At 39.8% G+C, this 23,148-nt stretch overlaps 2 protein-coding genes across 5 annotated transcripts in view; one reads left to right on the forward strand and one right to left on the reverse strand.

Moving 5' to 3' along the window:
* Orc3 (origin recognition complex subunit 3) overlaps window positions 1-21,699 on the reverse strand; it is a 39,452-nt gene extending 17,753 nt beyond the window's left edge. For 2 of the 4 annotated variants that reach the window (XM_051161440.1, XM_051161432.1), the window contains exons 1-11: window positions 21,610-21,699; window positions 20,610-20,664; window positions 17,528-17,625; window positions 14,387-14,531; window positions 12,416-12,520; window positions 10,887-11,035; window positions 9,667-9,797; window positions 7,494-7,653; window positions 5,816-5,929; window positions 1,541-1,674; window positions 1,048-1,111 (exon numbers count right to left, since the gene is read on the reverse strand). In XM_051161440.1, coding sequence (XP_051017397.1) covers window positions 1,048-1,111; window positions 1,541-1,674; window positions 5,816-5,929; window positions 7,494-7,653; window positions 9,667-9,797; window positions 10,887-11,035; window positions 12,416-12,520; window positions 14,387-14,531; window positions 17,528-17,625; window positions 20,610-20,664; window positions 21,610-21,633 — 1,179 coding nt within the window. In that variant the 5' untranslated portion in view covers window positions 21,634-21,699. Of the gene's footprint in view, window positions 1-1,047; window positions 1,112-1,540; window positions 1,675-5,815; window positions 5,930-7,493; window positions 7,654-9,666; window positions 9,798-10,860; window positions 11,036-12,415; window positions 12,521-14,386; window positions 14,532-17,527; window positions 17,626-20,609; window positions 20,665-21,609 lie in introns of all 4 variants that reach the window. The other 2 variants (XM_051161456.1, XM_051161447.1) reach the window with 1 other exon arrangement.
* Window positions 21,700-21,738: 39 nt separating this feature from the next.
* The window catches only part of Rars2 (arginyl-tRNA synthetase 2, mitochondrial), a 44,445-nt gene continuing 43,035 nt past the window's right edge, over window positions 21,739-23,148 (forward strand). Inside the window, exon 1 of the mRNA XM_051156170.1 lies at window positions 21,739-21,774. Coding sequence (XP_051012127.1) covers window positions 21,739-21,774 — 36 coding nt within the window. The remainder of the gene's footprint in view (window positions 21,775-23,148) is intronic.

Raw genomic sequence — 23,148 nt, forward strand, 5'->3', positions numbered from 1 at the left:
TGGAGATTCTATATTGTGTGGCTATCTCAAAATTTTTCTCTATATTACTTGTTTTGGGTCATTTTTACATCAATTCAAGACAGGATAGAGTCAATTTGGAAGAGGGAGAATGTCTCATCACACCTGTGGACAAGCCGATAGTGCATTTTCTTAATTAGTCATTGACGTGGGAGGGCACAGATCACTGTGGGTGGTGCTACGCCTGGGCAGGTGGTCCTGGGTTCTGTAAGAAGCAGGCTGAACAAGCCAGCGTGCAGCACTCCACCATGGCCTTGGCATCAGTTCCTGCCTCCAGGTTCCTGCCTGCTTGAGTTCCTGCCCTGCTTTTTCCCACTAGGAACTGTGATGTGGAGGCATAAGCAAAACAAGGCCGCCCCTCCCACGCTGCTGCAAGTGAGGGGTCTCATAGAAGTAATAAGACCCCGAACTAACGCACTAGTGTACATTAACATACAAAATAATTTGCTTCATAATAACATTTTAATACTTATTGTCATGTTCTTTAATTTATATGCATCTTCCCACTGGCCCCTTCCTGCCAACCATGTCCTCTTCTACTTTCTTAGTTTTTGTTTGTTTTAAGTCTAGATTCCACATAAGAGAGAAAACATGTAGCATTTGTCTTTTCATAACTCATAAATCTGTAAGAACATTATCTCTTTCATGTTGTTATACTTTAATATATAATAAATCTTCAAATGTAAGCAATTCCATACACTTAGCAGTAGATGGATAAGCTGCTGGCCTTCAACATGCTTTTATTTATAACAATCTTATATTTTAAAATAATTCAATACAGCAAATCTCTGTTGATATAAAGATTCCACCACAATAGATCACAGGGATTTTTTTCTTGATAAAAACCTTACCTTTGACACTTGAGGTTTTGCCCTATGTAGTGCTCACGCGTAGCTGGCTATCCTGAGTCAGTGCCTCGTCCTCCAAATATTCCGACATACAGATGTATTTTATAAAACTAATGAGTGCTTACATGCATAGCCTTTGCATGAAGTTTAGAAGAAGGCAGTAAGACATGGACATTCCTACCTTTAAAAACGTCTCATTGGTCAACAGTGCAACTTGCTTTTCCGAAGGTTGCTTTTCAACGTACCTAAAATTTTTAACATCCCATACAGAAAAAAAGCAATTTACATATTTGAATAGCATGTTATGAAAAATAATTACCTAGATTGGTTTTCATATTTTTTCATTTCTTTTCAAAAATAAATTCGACATTAGTTCATGATTACCTTAAGGCTAACTAGTTAAGTCATAAAGGCCATTTACCTTAGATATAGGAAATGTTATTTCTATAAGAAAACTCTGGAGACTTACAAAATATTAGTAAAACTGTTTTTCTGTATGTCAATTTTTAAACCAACAAAGAAACTCCACCACTAAAAGCAGCATGGTTCTACAGTACACTAACAAAAGGCTTATCAGTCCATTCTTAACTTCAAAGCCAACCCAAGCTGAGCCTCCCTGCACTCCTAGCTTCCAGTACAAGACACACTACAGAAAAGTACATGCATCCTTTTACCTCCTAAATGAAGGAAGGCGACGGATGTTCTCACACTGATGAACCGAGAGAGAATGTACTCTTTTCTTGGCTTCCGGGAGATCGCAGCACAGAACACTCAGGGGCTGGGAATATAAATGTTCTAGTAGAGAAAGCTGAAACAAATATGAAAATACTTATTATAGTTTGGCAGTAAATATTTTCCCTTTACCTACTAAATATTAAAACTCTTTTTCAAGAGGAAAAGCATTTATGGTTGGGGTTGGAGCTATGGCTCAGCAGTTAGGGGCACTTGCTACTCTGAAGATGAGCAGGTTCGCTTCTCAGCACCCAGAAGGCAGCTATCAACCATATATAACTTCAGTCCGCTCTCTTCTGGCCTGCAAGGCACCGCACACGTCGGGAACAAACGTACTTGTAGGAAAAATACCCATACACATAAAATAAAAATAAATATCTAAAAAAATTACGTCATTATACACTGCAACAGTACTTATATACCCTTAATATTTCCAAGGCTACAATTCTATGGACAAGGTCAGAAAAAGCAATCTAAGAACTATTACATTAAAAGAAAACATAAATGGATATATTGCTGCACAAACCACTTAAATTGATTGTAAATGCAATATGGATGGGACTAGTGTATGACCTAAAGATCTAACAGATGTCTTCTCCCCAAATTACATACTATCTGATCTGTCTGTTCAAATAAATATGCTGCTGCAGTGATGGATGGTACATCTACCAATAACAGTAACAAAAATCTGTACCTTCAAAATCAGATTTATCCCATTCAAGAATAGTACATCAACTACTAAAATACTCAAACAGCAGATCACTGTAGTATCCAGAGAAGTCATTTCCAAATTTTAATATAGTTTATTTAAAACCTCTAATGTAGAGCTGAGCATAGTGAAGCACGCTTCTAATCCCAGCACTCAGGAGGCAGAGGCAGGCAATCTCTGTGAGTTCGAAGCCAGCCTGGTCTACAGAGCAAGTACAGGACAGCCAAAGCTACACAGAGAAACCCTGTCTCAAAAATACCAAAAAAAGAAAAAGAAAAATTCTAATGTAATTTATAATACCAAATATAAGATTATCAAGATAATTTTTTTTTTCTGATTGTAAGCAAGCTGCTCGGGACTAATTTTGTTTATTCAGGTAACCTTGTATCCCACTTTGCTTTTTTTTTCTTTCTCTTTCACTCTCTTTTTTAAAGATTTATTTATTTGTTATTTATACAGTAGTCTTCCTGCATGTGTACCCGCAGGCCAGGAGAAGGCACCAGATCTCACTATGGATGGTTGTGAGCTACCACATGGTTGCTGGGAATTGAACTCAGGACCTTTGGAAGAACAGTCAGTGTTCTTAACCTCTGAGCCATCTCTCCAGCCCTCAATTTGCTTTCTACTGCTATAATAAACATCATGATCAAAAGCAACGTAGAAAGGAAAGGGCTTATCTGGCTTACATATTGCAACCATGAACCATTATTGAGGGAAGTCAGGCAGGAACTCTACCATAAGCAGCGGTAGGGGCCGTGGAGAAATGGGACTTACTGGCTTGCTTCTAGGCTCGTGTTCAGCTGCTGTTCTTAGACAACCACACCTCCCCACCCAGGATGACCTGCCATAAGGTGGCACTACCCACAATAGTGTTTGCCCACATCAACTATCAAGAAAATGCCATGAAGACATACCCAGTGTGATGGAGGCATTTCCTCAATTGAGTTCTTTCCTCTCAGGTAACTTTACACAAAATTGATTTAAAAACAAAAACAAAAACACCTGACTAGCACACCATGTTACCATACAGGTAGTTCCTTAAGTAATGGAGAAAACATATTCTACTTAGTAGAAAATAGCATTCCCCACAGGAAATTAATAATTTAACATGCTCTTCTATACAAATTATAACATATTTGGTTGGCTACAGGTTTATTCCTAAACTCTTCAGAGCTTTTTACACAAAATGATTTCAACTTGTCAAAGGACCTTTCTGGGTCTATTAAGACAGTCACATGATTTCTGCCTGAGTCCATTTCTGTCCTGCATTGCATGCATTAAACTGTGTATTATCAACTATCCTTGCGTCCTCGGAATGAAACCAATTTGATCACAGTGAATAATCTTCATGTTGATCAATTTAGTTTGCAAGTATTTTACTGATAATCTTTGAAGCTATATTAATCAGAAATTAATATGCAGGGTTTTCTGATGTTGTGATTTCAGTGTTGAGGTAATACTACCTTTACTGTGTGACTCTGAAAGCACCCTCTTCTATTTATAGAGTAACCTGAGGGACAGTGGTACCAGTTATTCTTAAAACTGAAGTATATCTGGCAGGAAATCTACCTGGTCCTGGCCTTTCCTTTGTTGATAAATTATTATTCTTGGCTTACTTTCGATAATTCATGCTTCTAGAAATTTATCCAGTTTTTTTCTAGTTGACTGGAATTGAGCTTTCTTAATTTTTCTTAGTTATTTCAGTGTTAAGTGTTTCACTGCTTCTTCCCATCTCTAGCTAACGTGGGTCTTCTCTGAGGTGGTTAGGTCGGCTACGAGTCTAGTAAACTTATGTTTTCTAAGAATCCGCTTCTGCTTCTTCACATAGTTTGCAATCTCCATTTCATTTACTTCTTCTCTGCTCTGTATGACCTCTTTCTGTATCCTGATTTGAAACTTGGCTTATTCTTGATTTTCTTCTATAAACCTCAGAGTATATTTTTCTAGCATTACTTACTCAGAGTTACTTTTCTACTTCCTTTGCTGGAAACTGAACAATTTGAAAACAGATTTCTTTTCCCGTTGCATATCTAGGGTTCAGCACAGTGCCTTTCTTACTATAAGTGCCTTATATTTCATAAATAAACAAAATGAATGGCAGAATAAATTTTAGGTTATTTTCTCATTTAATTTCAAAAATTGCTAAGGTAAATTCTGTCTTGATTTTTAAATCTTTGTTTAAAAAGTCAGTGACACAAAATCACTATGATCATATGCAGTAAGAATACATACGCATGCATGCCTTTAATCCCAGAGCGGGAGAGGCAGAGGAAGGTGGATCTCTGTGAGTTTGAGGCCAGGCTGGTCTACAAAGTGAGTCCAGGACAGCCAATGCTCTGTGTAACAGAGAAACCCTGTCTCGAAAAACCAAAAAAGTAAAAAGCAAAGCAAAACAAAACAAAACAACATGAAAAAATAAAAGAAAAGAAAAATAAGTTAAGGTTGGGAGGTGGTGGCACATGACTTTAATCCTAGCACTGGAGAGGCAGAGACAGGTGGATCTCTGAGTTCAAGGCCAGCCTATTCTACAAAGAAGGTCCCATGACAGCCACGGCTACACAGAGAAAGTCTGTCTCAAAAAACAAAACAAAAAACATACAAGTTTCAAAGCACTATAAAAAGATGAAGATTATCATATTAGACTTTTACAATGAATGTTACAACATACAGGTCTTAATGAAACTGACTACTGGCATGTACTTACAGTGACTATTCTTTGACAATGTAGGGAGTGCCAAGGGAAGTAATTAATATTATGTTTTATTTTTCTTTCTTTGTTTTTCGAGGCAGGGTTTGTGTGTGCAGCCCTGGCTATCCCAGACTTGCTTTTTGTAGACCAGGCTGGCCTCGAACTCACAGTGATCCACCTGCCTCTGTCTCTTGAGTGCTGGGATTTAAAGGTGTCTGCCACCAAGCCCGGCTTAATATTATCTTTTAAACAACTGAAAAATCTGGGTCTTTTTAAAGTTAGAACTTATATTATAAAGTTAAAATCAATTAGCTTATGGCTATTCACATGACTCTAGTGGTGCATTCTCAACACATAAAAATAAATATTAACTAACAACACAAGTGCATTGAATATCAAACTATAACATATCACTTGCTTCCATATACAAACTAAAAATGTGATTTTACAGCTTGAAAAGTGTTGGTAGCAATAGTCGCATCACACCCAAGAACTAAGCTGCAGAGGGTCACCAGAGTTTAATGGCATTTCTCAGGTAAAAAGCCCTAAACAAAAAATAAGTCTTCCCCTGCAGCCCAGCTCTCAATGGTTAGGACTAGCTAGAGTGGAAACAGATTGTTTCTATTGCTGATTCCCTAATTTTACCTTCTATGGGTGACTTCAAAGTAGGAGAGATAGAACCTAGAAGAAAATAAATGGAATTTATATTCTCTAGATCTTATTACTAAAATGCCTTGGTCATCACACTAGTCAATCTGAAATAATGTAAGCTAATAAAAATCAGACAGTGAACGTTCAAACTCATCAGTATTTTCTTACCTTAAGTCCTTTGATGAAGTTTTGAATTGAGAAATCATGATACAAAAAGATGTTGGTCAGAACCTGTAATGCCTTTTTACTTATTTTAAAAGGAAACTGAGCCGTAAGAAGTACCTGAAAAAGAGATAAAAGACATATGCCTTAGTCTTCCTCCTCATAAACTGTAAGTAACTAGGCAAAGAATTACACTGTGGCAGAACAGATAGGAAAGCGATAGTAGCTATATTTTTTAAAGGTCAAATGCTAACCATATCACAAACTTTACTTATTTAAGACTAGAAACACCAAAAAGCAATCTGTATTACAAACCCTGTTTGTTTGAGATAGGGTCTCACCAGGTAGCCCTGGCTAGCCTGAACTTGATATGTAGACCAGGCTTGCCTTTCTCTGTAAGTCCTACCACTCCCATCCTCAAACTACACTTTGGACCAAAGGTATCTACCAACTTCCATTAAATTTCTAATCTTCAAATAATGCATATTAAACATATACCCTTTGTCTTATACCAGAAAATACTAAGAAAAAAAATGAACCTTTTTATTACTAGATAAATTTTCTTTTCCTCCCTATAGACCCAACTTAGTAAAGTGTGTACTGTTTGTATTAGTAAAGCTATGTACTTGTGAAAGAGAATACAAAGTGAAGATTTTTCTTTTTGAAAATATAGAGACATTTGTATTATTTGGTTAGTTTTCAGTGGCCTACAGTGGTGCTTTACATCTGAAAATCAAACTTAACTACAATTAACCCACTGGAAATTGAAAATTTTTTCCTAGTGTGTCAATAAATCAGATTGCTGTCTGCTGTGGCTGCATGCACAGACGTGGCTGGTAAATGAACACGCCGGTGTCATTCCTAACCCACAGAGCCATCACTAAGCACATCTTAATGGAATCGAAAATGAATATCTGGCAGTAAATAAACATTATAACAGTTAAAATCTAAGTTTAGGAGCTGTTGTTAAGAGCAACATGACATCTGTCAAAGTCCATGAAAGCCTTTGGGGCTAAAGAGATGGCTCAGAAGATAAGAGCACTCGCTGCTCTTGCAGAAAACTGGGGTTCCATTCTCAGCACCCACATGGTGCCTCACAACCACCTATAACTCCAGTTCTAGAGACCCAACACCCTCTTCTGACCCCCACTGGCACTACACACACATGATGTGCATACAAACATGTGGACAAAGCACACATACATATATAAGAGTGTTAAAAACTTTAAATCATTTTAAATAAAATATAAGATCAAAGCATACTGGTAATGCTCTGAAGTCTACAAATTCTGTAAAATTTTACTTATTAATTTCAGTGCTAAGACAACTCAAATCCAGGGCCCCCCCTCGTCCACACTGCCAGACAAGTGCTCTATCAGTGAGCTGTATCTCGAGAGCCCTAAATTCATTTGAAAAGCCTAACTTCCTCAACAAGTAATAAAACCAAGAATGGATGCACATAGATGATCACTGCTTTCATAAAGCTTACTTGTTATCTGAGAAGGTAATTATATGCAGAGACTATAAAATTATAAATACAATTGAGTAAAAGCATTAAAATATGTAAATAAGTTGAACAAAGTCTGAGATACATAGGGATTTACTAGTACCATTTATTATATATAATTTATGTCTGGTAGTTCTGGATTCCTGCCATGCCATTAGTAAATGTTTTTCTTTTTACCTTATCAAGAATTACTGTCAAGTGCTCCTTGCAAGACAAAGACTGGAACAGCTCTATATACAGCAGAGAAGATATTGCATGCGGAAGCAGTCGGTGGATAATAACAGGAGATGTGGCGATTCCAAAAATGAGAACTAGTGGAAATTCATGCAGATGCTGACTAGGTATTAAAGAAAAATACAAAAGAAGTTTCATCAATAAATATATTCTAATACATTACATTTCAAAATGATTATTTTAAGACATTGTCACTGAGTTTTCTAGGTTATTCTTTTTCTTTTTAAAATAAAAATACTAACAATAAGCTTCCCAGACTCTAACTCTGAAGTCAATCCATTAGTGGATCCTTTTCTTTCCTAAAGAGCGGAGACCCAAAAAGACCACGAGCTCCCCCGAGATCAGACTACCCAAGACCACAGCACTGTCACTGTCATTTAATATAATCTCGCTGACTTTGAGCCTCGTGTCATCTTCCTTATGGTTTTCCACCAAATCTCTGCTTTCCTTTGCATACAATCATTTTTTTCTTTCTTTCTCCCCCCACCCCCATTTTTGGTTTTTCGAGACATGGTTTCTCTCTGTATAGACTTACCTATCCTGGACTAGCTTTGAAGACCAGGCTGGCCTCAAACTCATAGAGGTCCACCTGCCTTTGCCTCCCAAGTACTGGGATTACAGGAGTGTGCCACCATGCCCAGCCCACACATATGATCTTTACACATATGTGAGTCTTCTTTTTAATGAACATCATTCAAAAACTTATAATCCTTCCTTATATTTTTTATTAAAAACACTGAACATAATTTCAAATCAACATAGCCGAGTCAGAAACAAGCAGTTTCCACGGAGTGAACCACCACCATGTGTGAGGGTTTCTGACACTCCTCTGTATTATGACTGATGGTTTCGCCCGCTCGCTCCTATTTCCTATACTTTCCAGAATCGGCTGTATGAAGTTCTTTCCACATCACAGGAATAAAGTGCTGTACTCTCTTACAGCTGCTCTGAGTTCTTTACTTTTGAGGGCCAAAGTAAGTAGCATGCTGTTATACACAGTGAGCACATTTTCACAGGACCGTAAGAAGACAAACATCTTAGGACAGTACCTGAGGGCACACCTCAATGGTAGGGAATTTGCTCAGCCATGCATTGCAGTCCTGGGTTCTATCCCCACCACTGGGGCCCGGGAGTGAGGGGAGTGTGTGTGTGTGTGTGTGTGTGTGTGTGTGTGTGTGTGTGTGTGTGTGTGTGTGTGTGTGTGTGTGTGTGTTTGGGGGGTGGTGAATACATCTACTACTCACATTTCAATGGGGCAAAAAATCCTCACAAACCCACACTCAAAATGAGATTTTTAGTATGTTAGCTCATATACAGACTATGCAAAGGAAAGTTAACTATACCCTAGCAGACATACGATGGGAACAATGTCACGGTTATTTAAAATAAGGTTAGTTACTTCAATTTTAAGTCTCTTAGAATTGCCTTTAAAAACTCACATTAAAATTTTTTTTCTCACTTGAAATAGTATATAAAAATAAGATACCTTCATATTGAAACCATTTTTGTTTAGTAAATCTATATGGAACACAGCTCTAAAGATAAAAATCAGAGGGGAAATAGGCCTGATAAAAATACTACAACTTAGAGGAGTATCAACTTAGCAGACAAGTAAAGAGACAGTCTTCATACGATAAATGACATTTTATACCCGTTTTCCTAAGTTAATTGAGAACAGGATATATCTGTCCTGGATTCTCAAACTTATTTCAAAAACCAAGAAAAAAATTTGCTAAGAGGTTTATGATGAACATTTAGATACAAAAAAACTAAAATGATTCTGAATTTTATAAAGTTGGTCTTAAAATGAATACTACTTTTTTTAGAAGTTAAAAGTAATGTCTTTTTAACAAAAATAGAAGTTTACACAAAAGCCAAGAACCTGGATATAAAGAGTTGACTGGGTCAGGGAGATGGGGAGAGAAAGGTAAAGGCCAAGAAGAATCAGTCTGTGAGCTGCCTTATGGAAACCTGCTCCTCTGCAGGAAAAACAGAAGCAGGACAAGAGATGGCTCAGTGGGGGCGGAGAACCCATTGCCTAGAGTTGTCCTGTACTTCCACACACACACCGCGGCACACACACAGCACACCCACCGCATTCACGCGCACGAGCTACCTGCTGATGCTGATGAAGTCCTGCAGCACCTTTGTGCTGAAGCTCTCCATGTCACTTAAGATGAGCACAACAGGGGGAGCCGGCCACTGGCTGGAGGACGTCCTCTTTCTGCTCGTCATTTCTGGCCATGTCTGTTTTTAAGCAATTGAGGATTGGAGGAGTTAAACGGAAGCCTTGCCAGCCAATACGATAATGTCAGGTGGTAATGTATTTCTTTGTAATATATTTTACAGTGACTTTTTATTTTTTCCCAAATAATATGTGATAATACTAAGAAAAAGGTCCAGAAAGACCTGTAATGAATATCAAATGGATTTTCTACTGAAAAACATAGGAAAAAGACACTTTAGTATACAATTGATTTTTGGGGGGTTGATACAGTTATGTGCTAACGTACTGTCAATGTAAAAGCACAGTGAATGCACTATTACAAACTTTCAGCTGTGAAATCACCCTATTTGGCCAAACCAAACTTAAAAATAATAGGATTAACTTGCAAAGACTTTGATTTCTAAAAAAAATTTTTAAATTTTGAATGAGACTGAATTGCAAGCATCTTTATATAAATAAGATGAGGTCTCATGCATGATTTCAGCAGAAACACTGATTAGAAGTGCCCACACTGGCTGGAGGCACAGCAACATAACCTGGGACTGTGGCTGTACCACAGGAATCCAGGAGTCACGGGTTGCTCATTTCCAATGGAGATGGGCACAGTAGAATGAAATTTGTATTTTGTAGTATATATTATACTCGTAGAGTATTGTTTTCTTCAATATAGCTCATTTATAGAGTAATGTTTCCCCAAAAATTCTGAGCATGGATCAAACTAAAATTTTAAAATTATAGACTCCCTCAAAGACTAAGCTGACAGCAGGAATAGGTGATATGTGTCTACCAGACAAAAGCAAACACTGAAGAATATAACAGAAATTATAAGGAAGTTCAGCCATTACTACAGAGACAGATTCTGCCACAGCACCAACTCCAGATGCTTTCTTTTTGTCATTACATGGAATTCTTCTACAAATACAATGTCCTCTTAAGAACCCAAGCACTCACCAGTGATTTGTCTACATACTAGAATAATTGTAAATTCTAGTAGAGTTGGAAAAAATGCTACCACAAACTGCTATTATTGCTTCACAACACGTTTACTAGAAGAATACTATAACTAAAGTAATTCTGAGCCACCTTTCTGAATATTCAGTTTCGTTTACCTGTGTGACAGTTGCATACCAACTAGCAAGTGAATCCATTGAGTAATTTGTCCTTTTGAGAGTCTTAACACTTTTCTCCTCGTTGAATTTTCTTTCTACACAGCAGTCCATCAAGTGTGAGGTCAACTTTTGTAAAAAATGTTTCACATCTGCAGAATATAAACAGCAAGAAAACTTTTCTCCCATTTTAAAAACAAAAGTAAAGTCATTGAAACCTTTGATCAGGAGACTGCAATTCTTAAGTGGAGCATATTTTTCTGTATGTTAAAAATATGCTAATTATACTATTACTCCCCTCCAGCACCCCGTCCTTAATATTTACATTTCATTAGGGCTGGACACATTGAATTGGCAGTGTACTTGCTTAGCTTGCACACAGTCCTAGGGCTGACACCCAGCACTAAGTGAAAACAAATGTGGCACGGCTGCAATCCGGAAGTTCAAGGCCATCTTCGGCTACACAGTACATACAATGCCTGCCTGGGTGACAGGAGACCTCTTCTAAATAAGACAAATAAGGAAACAGACTTCAGTAGTTCATGCAAGACCAGATCAAAATGTAATGTGTGTTGTCTACAAGTGTTCGCTAAGACAATGTGTAAGCAGGAAATTATACATTATTTTTATAATTCATGTATTTACATTATTCTGAACAACAAAACAATGTCATGGTCCTTAAAAATCAAGTTATATGAATTATTTTACTAACTACAAATCCTTATTTACAATCATCTTTAAAAGGCATACGTAAGATATTAATTCTAATTTATCACAACAAAAGTATTACATTAAATCTATTATCAGTCCAGATGGAAACAGACCCGAGTATGACTGTGCACACTCTATGACGCGACGGCTCTACGTGCAGACAAATCTGAGTATGATACTGTATGTTTGGTTTTCTTTTTGTTTGTTCGTTTTTTCGAGACAGGGTTTCTCTGTGTAGCCTTGGCTGTCCTAGACTTGATTTGTACACCAGGCTGGCCTAGAACTCACAGAGATCCACTTGTCTCTACCTCCCCAAATGCTGGGATTACAGGTGTGCACCACCACACCCAGCATCATTGGGAAAATGAAATGATTTAGGGCAATGGGTAACAATGAGCAAGACATGCAGAGTACAGGGGAGGAGATTAGACATGCAGAGTACAGGGGAGGAGATTAGACATGCAGAGTACAGGGGAGGAGATTAGACATGCAGAGTACAGGGGAAGGAGACTAGACATGCAGAGTACAGGGGAGGAGATTAGACATGCAGAGTACAGGGGAGGAGATTAGACATGCAGAGTACAGGGGAGGAGATTAGACATGCAGAGTACAGGGGAAGGAGACTAGACATGCAGAGTACAGGGGAGGAGACTAGACATGCAGAGTACAGGGGAGGAGACTAGACATGCAGAGTACAGGGGAGGAGACTAGACATGCAGAGTACAGGGGAGGAGATTAGACATGCAGAGTACAGGGGAGGAGATTAGAGCTGAGAGAGCTGTGTAACATCTCACCAAGAAACCATGGCATTTATATTTTACCTGGACAGTCCTTAGCTTGCACTGAGACTACATATGGTGTGACATTGTTCTGAAGAGTCTCTGTTAGACTTCTGAATATTAAATCGTGATCCGTGACATTCACACCTATCAGAAAATAAACATCATATCATCATCTTAATAATTTAACAAAAAGGATATGTTTAAAAGCCAGTAAAGCACCAAGTAAAAATGATTTTAAAACATGCTTTGCAATAAAATCAAGGAAATTACAGCATAATTGGCTCTTCTCACAGTACCTGATCTAAAGGAATGTGGTACAGTTTAGTTTGTAAATAGCCCAAGGCCCAAGTATTGAAGGCTTGGCTCTCAATCTGAGATTCTTAGTGGGAGAGGTGAGACCTGCTGGAAGAAGTTGCTGAGGTTCTACTTTTAAAGGGAACTAAACATTCTGTGACCTGTATTCCCAGCACTCAGAAGGCACAGGCAGGCAGATCACTCTGAGTTTGAGGTCTATACTGTGAGTTCTAGGACAGCCTGGGTGACAGAGACCCGCTGTCTCAAAAAAAATAGGAAAAAAATTTTTTTTGTATTTAAGTAGATAACAGTGCATATCTTCAAACTGCTTGAGATTTGTCATGTAAGTCATAGGGTTTAGAAAAAAGAAAAATTTCATAATCATTCATGCCAGTAATAAGTCCCCTTTATAAATTCCAGAAAACAAATATATTAGCAAAATACTTTATGTACTGCCTGCCTGCCTTTTCACTTATTTTTAGCAGGTATTGTGGTTTGAATAAGAGTGGCCCACATAGCTCATATATTTAAATGTTTGATGCCTAGTTGGTGGAATTGTTTTGAGAAATTAAGAGATGTGGCCTCATTGGAGGAAGCGTATCACGGGGGACGGGGGTGGGGAGTAGGGGTGGCGCCGAGGTCTTTATCATTGTCTATCTCCACCTTGAGGGTAAGGACCTGAGCTCTCAGCTACTGCTTCAGCACCATGCCTGCCTGCCGCTGCTGTGCTGCCCCACCACGAAGACCATGGACACAACAGCTGACACTGCAAGCAAGTTCCCAATCAAATGCTTTGTTTTATAGGTTGCTTTGGTCTTGGTGTCTCTTCATGGCAATAGAGCAGTAACAAAGACCTCCTATACTGATGGACCTGAAAGAATTAATATTGTGAAAACGGTCATCCTACCAAAAACAACTGACAGTGAAACTAGATCCTTATCTTCCACCCTGTATGAAAGTCAACGCTAAATGGTTCAAGGACCTAACCACAGACCTGAGACCCTGAATGTGACAGGAGAGGAAGCAAGGGACACACTTATAGACAGGGAAAGCACTTTCTGAAAAAGACCCTAGTAGTACCACACTTGAGAAACTGGGCCTCATGATACTAAAAAGCTTGTAATCAGCAAGGACAGCATCATTCAAATGAAGAGGCAGACAACAAAATCGATAAAAATTTCATCAGCTATAAATCTAACAGAAAGTTAGTAACTAGAATATACAAAGAGCTAAGTTAAATAACAAAACAACCAATCCAAAATAAAATAAAAATTGGGGAATAAAACTAAAATTAGAGCTCTCAAAGTAAATATCAATAGCTAGGAAGTACTTTTTTTTTAATTTATTTTTATTTTATGTGCCAGGTATGTCTGTGTGAGGGTATCTGATCTTAAGAGTTACAGACAGCTGTGAGCTGCCATGTGGGTGCTGGAAATTGAACCTGGGTCCTTTAAGAGACCAGTCAGTGCTCTTAAACACTGAGCCATCTCTCCAGCCCAAGAAATACTTTTTAAAATGCTCATTATCTTTAGCCATTGGAGAGTGCAAATTAAAACTACTTGAAAATTTAATTCTACACCAGTCAGGATGGCTAAGACTCAAAATACAAAGGGGTGTGCTCTGTTGGTGGAAGTACAAACTGGAACCACAATACAAATCGGTGTTGGAGGTGCCCAGAAGGCACAGGTCAGAGCAAAGACACAGATACACACGTACCAAGAATAAGAGCAGCAGTTGGAATCTCTCTGAGTTTCAGTTGGCAGGCCCAGTTTCTTGAATTTTTTTGGAATTCAGAATGGGACTTCTGCAGAAAGTCAACTAGGTTATCAAACAGATTTTCATTTAATTTCTTCTGTAGCTCCTGTGAAGAAAACAAAATTTCATGAGTTATTAGTAGTCATGCTTCTTTTCTTTGCTGGTGGAGGGAAGTTTCAGTTTTCTTTTCCCTTTGAATGATTAGTAATTTCAGTTGAAGAGATGAAGTGGCAACAGATTAACAAAGAACCCACAGATATATCAACACACAAAAGAGAGCACAAACTGTATAGAGATGAGAAGGGCAAGATGGTTGAAACTTAAACTGTATTTGATATGTAGAAAAAAAAAATTGTTGGTGGGACTCCCAGGGTTGAGGGGTGGGGACAGGTTGAAGTTTGGGAAGTAAGGTAGGGATAAGGATGGCAAACTATAGAAGTTTGAGAGTAAAACCACACCTAACAAAGATGGCTGTTATGCAAATGAAGTCCGCAGATAAAATCACTAGAATACCACTGCGATGATCTCCCAGGGATAGGAGGCAGACCCTCAGGCTTGTCTGAAGAAATGACCTTTCCTTAGACAAGGGGACACTGGATAAACAAGCCTCTTCCTGACACTACTGTTTTGTAATGTAGATCAATGGAAATTTCATTTCACAAATGATGGCTTCTCAGAGACATTCTTCTATCTGTAACTTCTCAGAATGGCCATTTGGAAATATACTTAAGTATAGGGTCTGGAGACATGGCCTGGCCATTAAGATAGCGTGCTGCTCTTGCTGAGAACCTGAGTTCAGGTCCTCAGCACCCACATGGCAGCTCATAGCCATCTTTAATCCCTGACACATTTGGCCTCCTCAATACACACACGTGTGCACATAACCCCACACAGGCACACATATACATATACTTAAAAATTAAAAAATAATTCTAAAGGGAGCAGTATATTTTGGGGTGTCCTACCTTTGACCCTTGCCAGTTTTAGAAAGAAAAGTATTACAGATTCAGTTGAAGATTATATATAAAATGAATAATTTTTTTTAAAAAAGGTTTTCCTTAAATTTCTAGAGATTAGATGTTTTTTCTTTCCTTTCTTTCTTTCTTTCTTTCTTTTTTTTTTTTTTTTAAGGTTTATTTTGTTTTGTTTTTGTTTTTTGAGACAGGGTTTTTCTGTGTGTCCTTGGCTGTCCTGGACTCCCTTTGTAAACCAGCTGGCCTCGAACTCACAGCAATCTGCCTGCCTCTGTCTCCTGAGTGCTGGGATTAAAGGCGTGTGCCACCACTCCCAGCTTGAGTGATTAGGTCTTAGAATTACTCCATTAAAAAAAAAAAAAATCTCTCATTTACTTATTCCAGAACCACTCACTAATTATTTTGTGGATATGAAAGACAGTGTTTCCCCTAAAAAGGTGAATAGACAAAATTGGAACATATACTTTAAACTCAACTGGTAATTCATTTGAGCCAAGGCACTGTCTGGTGATGGGAGGCAGTGGTTAAGTAAGCCGGGTGTGGAGGACCACGGATACAGCTATGCATGAAAGGACTGGATACTAAAGGAAAAGAGGTTGGATGGACACGTAAAGGTCTAGACGGGAGTTGAAAGGATTTGAAGAGGGAACGCAAGGACCTGTAAGCAGTCACAGGTACATCAACACACAATGGACAGCACAAAATATACTGGGAGGGAAGAGAAGGGAAACACATACACAGACATAGTAACACACAATAAGCAGACACAATGAGATGAGAAAGAATAGAAGGGAAACACACGTATATGAAAACACAACATATTGAGAGGGAATAGGTTTTCCTTACATCTGCAGAGATTAGTGTTTTGGATTATTCCTAATTTCCACCAGTGTGAAGGTCAGAGGATAAAGGGGGTGGTACTGTGAGGGGCTATATGAAACCCACCCCCATTTGCCTGCATTTGTCTGAAAGAGGAAATGCTCCTAGTATGACTTGGACACAGCTAGTGGCAGACTGGCTGTGAAGTCAGAGCACAGGCCGGGGTATTACGGTAGCTAGTGGCAGGCTAGGAGGCTGTGACGTCAGAGCACAGGTGGAGGGGTATTATGACAGTCTAGGTTAAGAAATGGAGAGAGGAGCTTGTGAGGTGTGTCAGCAGTCCTGACAGAGGACTAGGGCTCAGCTCCCAGGGGGTGGGTTAAGAGTACTCTGTGTACTCCAACTCAAGGGAATTCAAAGCCCTCTCCTCGCCTCTGAAGACACCTGCCCTCACGTGCAGCCACCCAGCCGCATATATGCAATAACTACAAATAAATCTTAAGAAAAAAAGAAGGAAAACCTAGACGATAGCCTAAATTGGAGACCATAAGCTCAAGCATCTTAAGGACGACATGAAAAACACCAATGAGAAAGGGAAGTGTAAAGTAATAAAGACAGGCGGGCAACAGCGAGAGACTGGAAAGTAGGTGGGCTGGGAAAGCGGCAAGCACAGGGACCTCAGTGGGAAAGCTGTGTGCAACTCTTATTCTCAAAACCAAGCACAGTGGGCGTGGTGGCACATGCCTTTAATCCCAGCACTCAGGAGGCAGAGGCAGATGGATGACTCTCAGTTCCAGGCCAGCCTGGTCTACAAAGCAAGCCCAGGACAGCTAATGCTGCACAGAGAAACCCTGGCTCAAAAATAAAATAAAATAAAATAAAACTCAAGGCAAAGCACTACAGCAATGTACTGCTGTAGCAGTCCTATAGCAGTGCCTTGCTGCACTGACATACAACCAGGGCCCGTGGGAGGCTCGAAGCCAGCCTGAGCCAGTGCTAAGACCACGACTCAAGTGGAAACCAAAACAAACAGAAGCATAGCTAAACTGGAGAGCAGCTACAGTTCAGACTGTGTGACTCTTAACTGGATTTAAGAGTGTCTCCATAGTAAAGCTCTGTGTCTCAGCACTGTGAGGCTCCAGTGATGGGGGCCATGCTTAACACTTAGAACATGACGCCTCGTTTTCTCTGAGGTGTATGGGTTGCTTCTATTTTCTATGCACATACATATATCAGTAGAGATACGGGAAGTAACAAATACAAGATTTACAGTATTATATTACAGAAATGTAAAAAGGAAATTATTCACCTCTGTTTCAGATTTTATCCGTTGCCATAGCAAGTGATATGTTTCAAATCGAAGTTTACTGTCCTCAGACTGAACTTTCTCATTATTAAAATAGTCCTCTGAAAACAAAACAAAACAGAAAGTCAGTTTCTTTTTTAAACACAATACAATTAAGAGACTGTATGCAGAGAGGAGTGTCAAAACATTTTCTGTGGATCAAAAAACCACTTATATATACTTTTGGAGAAACTAATATACTTTATCTTTTGTATTTAATTTTATATCTAATTTTTACCATAGTAAAAAGATGTAAATTTTAAAAGTTTCAATCCTTATTAATGAACCTCTAAGCTTTCATTTAATGATTTTCAGTTAAAGGTATAAAAACACACATTAATGTTTTCACCCACATCTTCATCTTTACCTTTTAGGATTATTTTCAACCCTTCTCTATTTAATAATTTTTCACAGTTTTTGTTCCATTGACATAGTTTAGCCCAGCTTTTTATTTAATGTGTACTCTTAATCTTTTTATGATTCATTTCTATTAAAAGGTGCATACATTACTAAGAAAGACAGAAGAGTGTGTTGACTCTCCGTGGCTGAAGCTACCAACAGATGGTTGTTAGCTGCCATGTAGGTCCCAGAAATCAACCCCTGTTCCTCTAGAAGAAAAGCCAGTGCTCCCAACAGTTATGTCTTTGTCCTAATATGTATTATTTTACATGCTTTTTTAAATGTTTTCTCTCAACAGCCATTTAAAAATATTTTTATTGCAATGGTTTTGAAAAATTTAAAGCCATATGTATCAAGGAATACACTATTTTGAAAATCTAACAAATACATACCCAGTAAATATAAAAGAAAAGTCCCATAAAAAACTTTTATTTTTGGGGGGGGGGAGGGGGGTTCGAGACAGGGTTTCTCTGTGTAGCCTTGACTGTCCTAGACTCGCTTTGTAGACCAGGCTGGCCTCGAACTCACAGCGATCTGCCTGCCTCTGCCTCCCGAGTGCTGGGATTAAAGGCGTGCGCCACCACGCCCGGCTAAAACTTTTATTCTTATTCTATAATAGAAAATATATTCCATTTCACAGTCCACTAAAGTGATTTCAGAACTAGCTTGCAATGGGTTATGTATGACCTCCAGTTTGGAAACAGTAGAAATCTACTTATTTGTTGACTATTCTGCCCTTCCTCCCATTGATCTGAGATGCTCTTTTGGTTTAACATCATTTTCTGAACTTCTATATTTTGTTCCATTGTTCAATTCTACTTCCATACCAATTTTTCTCCTACTACTACCACCAAACAATTTGATTCTTTGATGAAAACAAAGACAGGGGCTAGAGAGGTGGCACAGCAGTTAACACACTTGCTTCTCTAGCAGAGCATCTGCTTTGATGCCCAGCACCCACACCGTGGCTCAACCATCTGCACCCACACGTCCAGGGTATCCAACACGTTCTCTTGGCCTTGGCAGCAGAAGCAGTCATGCACATAACAGATGCGCTTACACACAGGTGGAAATACATAAATAAAAATAAAAATCCTAAGGGAGAAAAAAGTCACATTATGAAATTGATAGTGATCTTGACACTTCTCAAAAATAATCAATACTGGTTTACTAACTAGATAACGTCAATGTATAGATAGAGCTGGTAAAAATGAAAAAAAAAAAAAAAAAAAAACTCTTTAAAGTGGTTGTAAAAATTCATATCCAAGCTAAAGATAAATGCAAACCCAGCACTCAGCAAAAGTCTTCCAAGTCTGAATATAGACCCAAATAACTAGATACATTTAATTTAACTTCATTTTTTGTTGTTGTTGTTTTGTTTTTGTTTTTCGAGACAGGGTTTCTCTGTGTAGCCTTGGCCATCCTGGACTCACTTTGTAGACCAGGCTGGCCTCGAACTCACAACGATCCGCCTGCCTCTGCCTCCCGAGTGCTGGGATTAAAAGTGTGCGCCACCACGCCCGGCTTAACTTCATATTTTAAAACATCAGTGGTCGGTTCTATACAAACATTTTATGTTCCTTACACATTCTCTGTCTCCTTCACATTCATACTGGCTTCAATCACGTATTTTTCATTCCTTAGTTTTCTGTCTAAGGTCAGCATTTCTTTCCACAAGGCAGGGCTGCAGGTGGAAGCTGTTACTGTTAAGCTCCGCCCCTCAGCTTCTACTTCAGTGTGTGAGCAGCCCTGCACTACTGCGGCCAGTCTCTCTCCTCAATCTCCTCCCCAGTCTCACCAAGTGTTTTGCTAGATGTGCGGCCTTCCGTAATACACGATCAAGTGGGAGAATAGAGCAGTTTTTGCGTAAGCATATACCTAAATATCTTCAAGCCAGGGGGCACTTGGTGGGCAAAATACAAGCCATACCCTGCTTCTCCAATGAATCTGCTTCAGGTACTGAATCCAGTGAAGGTAACTGGTAAAAAGTGGCATTTATTTTCCTCATCCCATCGCTCTTATAATCAGTCAACTCCTTAAACATTTTTGTACTGTAATAATACTTATTAGTCTTAAGCCATCACGATAAAAGAAAAATTAAAAATTCTGAAACAAACCTCAAATGATGCTGCTGTACACACGAAATGCTCATATTACAAACTGTAGATAATCTTATGAATTATTACTGAAGTCCACCATAAAGAGTTCTCTGCAAACACTTGCCTCACATTAAAAGTTGGCATCATAAAAAGCAATGGTGAGACCATGGGGTCTACATCACAGAGGGTGGGTTCAAATCCCAGCTCTATGATGTCACATTATAATAGTGACACAGATCTTCCTAGTATCTAGGTATCCTCAAATACGTTAGCGGAGATAATAATACACTCCCCAACATCTGCCGAGGAGATTAAACCTATTAAAATACTTAAAACAGTCAGCACATAATAAATGCTTTAATATACTACCACTGCTGGTGGTTTCAAGTGTCTTTCGTATTTAAGAAAGGAGTAACCCCTTAATTTTCTTTAAACTATTTCTGGTAAGCTGAACCACCACCCACATTAAGTAGGTTTGCTCAAGATTCTTACACTTAAGAAGATCCAGGGGAAGAAAAATCAACAAATTTGATGTTAACACACTTTACCTATTGGCACAGAGATCTTTCTTTTTTTGAAGTCTGGTTTAAACACAAAGCAGCCCTATGGAATAAAACATAAACTCAAATCAGGTACAGAGCAGACAAATCTAATTACCCAAGTAACTTATGAATAAACAAGTTCTTTATAAGATAGGTTGAGGTAGGAGATATTTCTTTCAATTTCTAAAAGACCATATCACTTTTCTTTGAAATACAGAAGGGAAAACAAATCTTAAGCAACTATCCGTCTCTTTCTCCTCAATCCCATGGGTTGTTCTCACACTCTTTAAGATCTGGTGCTGATGGTAAGATTTTAAACTACCGTAATTCAAGTGTAAATAGGCACGGACTGCTAGGAGGCAACACAAGCATATGAGCTCGCCTCTTACAAACTGCATCTGACCCGCACTCCCTTGCCATCCCCAAAACAGTCACCTGTTACATTTTTGTCCTCGTTTTTTCTAATCCTCCTTTCTCCACTCCCTGGCTATACATATTTTTCTATTCAGCATGCCACTTTATTTGTACATTATAAGGCAAAGAGCATGTTTTCTGTTCTCCTAGCCTGCTGCTTTATATTTCCGCCAAGATTCATGCCTTAGCCAAACTGTCACTTTTTCGCTGGTCTCCTAGCACTATTGGTTAGACCCTCTTCTAACTTTTCCCCTGGCTAATACGGCAATTCAGGATCAGCTGCTTATTAATACTAATTAATGCTAATTAAAACTTTTGTTTACGTCAGTATTTCTGTAACTAAACGCAGGGTGTGTAGTTATGGGGGGAAGCGGAGGGGTAGAACAGGGCACTTTCTTGGGGCAGCTACCCTCCTAGCCACGGCCTAGTTGCCCAAAGCAAAGGTGGCCTCGAACCCGGACCTTGGCAAAGCCGCCTGAGTTCTGCTCTTCCCGGAGCCAGACCGGATGCCCATCAAACCTCCACCTCCTCCTCCTCGCCAGGCTTGCAAAAGAGGCGCCGCGAATGCGCGGCGAGCGCCACCCTCACGTACCTTGGACACGGAGGAGGTGGCCATAGTCCGCGACCCCTTGTGTGCCTGCGCACTATACACTTCCGCGCGCCTCTGCGGAAGCAGAGGCGACTTCCGGCACAGAGGCGGGGCGTGCGGAGGAGGTTAGGCATGGCGTGCGGCTTTCGTAGGTCGATCGCCTGTCAGGTACTGTCGCGAGCGGCTAGCCCGCAGGATCCAGGGCTGGAGGGTGCAGCCTAGGCCCGCTCTTCCTCCTCCCTGAGCTGCGAAGGCGAGCAGAGTGGGAAGACCTGGAAAGCACCGGGTGCTGCGTCTCTTCGCATCCCCGTTTTTCATCCTTTAACCTGGATGCAATGCCCGTGGGCCATGATTAGACCCCGTAGAGATGAGTGTTCCCCGATCGTTTGTCATCGTTATTTGCTCTCACCGAGTAACCTTGCAGTGTATTTTATTTCTCTTATTTGTACGAGGTCTCAAATAGATCCATTATTGGTAGCCTTGGCCGTGCCCAACGCCGAGACAGCTTTACCACGAGTTAAGAAGCTTTGTAGCTTAGTAAACTTCTAGACTACATTCTCCTGAGAAAAGCTAGTCTTGGAGACAGTTGAGTAAATATAGATGATTTCAAATTCACCCTGCAGACATGACTCTGTGGGTAAAGTGCTTGCTGTGCAAGCGTGAGTGCCTGAGTTCGAATTTCCAGAACCTATGTTGAAAAGCCTGCTTGGCTGAGGAAGTTGGAAACCACAGTTCTGGGAGGGCGGAAACAAAAACAGGTGGATCCTGCGAGAGGCTTTGTCTCAAGGGGGAGAAAGACTTTTGACCTGCACCCTTGCTTGTTCACAGCTGCCCCATATCCTGGCTGGAGTTTGCTAGTGCTGGCACAGACTCAGGCGCACTGTGGCTGAGTTGTTTTAGAGAATTCTGGAAGATGCTTGCCTCTGCTTTTTAGGCAGTACTACAGGACTTAAGCTCTGGCTTATAGCGATGACTTTAATGTATAATCTGTGTGTCTGTGTATGTCTGTTTGTATGGTCCTTCATGAGAAGAGGGCAGAGGTTGGGGGTGTTTCCCTGTTTACGTGGTTTTCTGAGTTTTTCTCCCTGAACCTGGAGTTTACTCACTTAGCTAGGTTGGCTAGCCAGGGAGCCCCAGGTACAATGGTGGTTTTGGTGGTTTTGGTGTTAGCCGAGGATGGGCAAATACTTAAGATTTGTTGTCTGGGAAAGACAGCAGACCAATACAGAAGAAAATACAGAAGACTGAGAGGCAGAGAGACTGAAACAATGCTCTTGTTTGGTAGGTTTCTTCCTCCCGAATGGGAGGGAAGAGAGATCCAGAGTTGGGGGCTGGCAGGTGTCTCAAAGTCTCTCCAGTGGCTGTGCAGGTCCTTCTGGCATGCACAGGCTGTAGTGTACTGCTTGCTCAGTTAGGAAAGTGGCCGTGCTTTGAAGCCCTTTTCTTATCTTTTTTTTTTCCTTTGACACAGGCTTTCTCTGTGTAGCCTTGGCTGTCCTGGACTCACTCTGTAGACCAGGCTGGTTTCAAACTCATAGCCTG

The sequence above is a fragment of the Acomys russatus genome, chromosome 2, assembly GCF_903995435.1.
Source record: "Acomys russatus chromosome 2, mAcoRus1.1, whole genome shotgun sequence".
Lineage (NCBI taxonomy): Eukaryota > Metazoa > Chordata > Mammalia > Rodentia > Muridae > Acomys > Acomys russatus.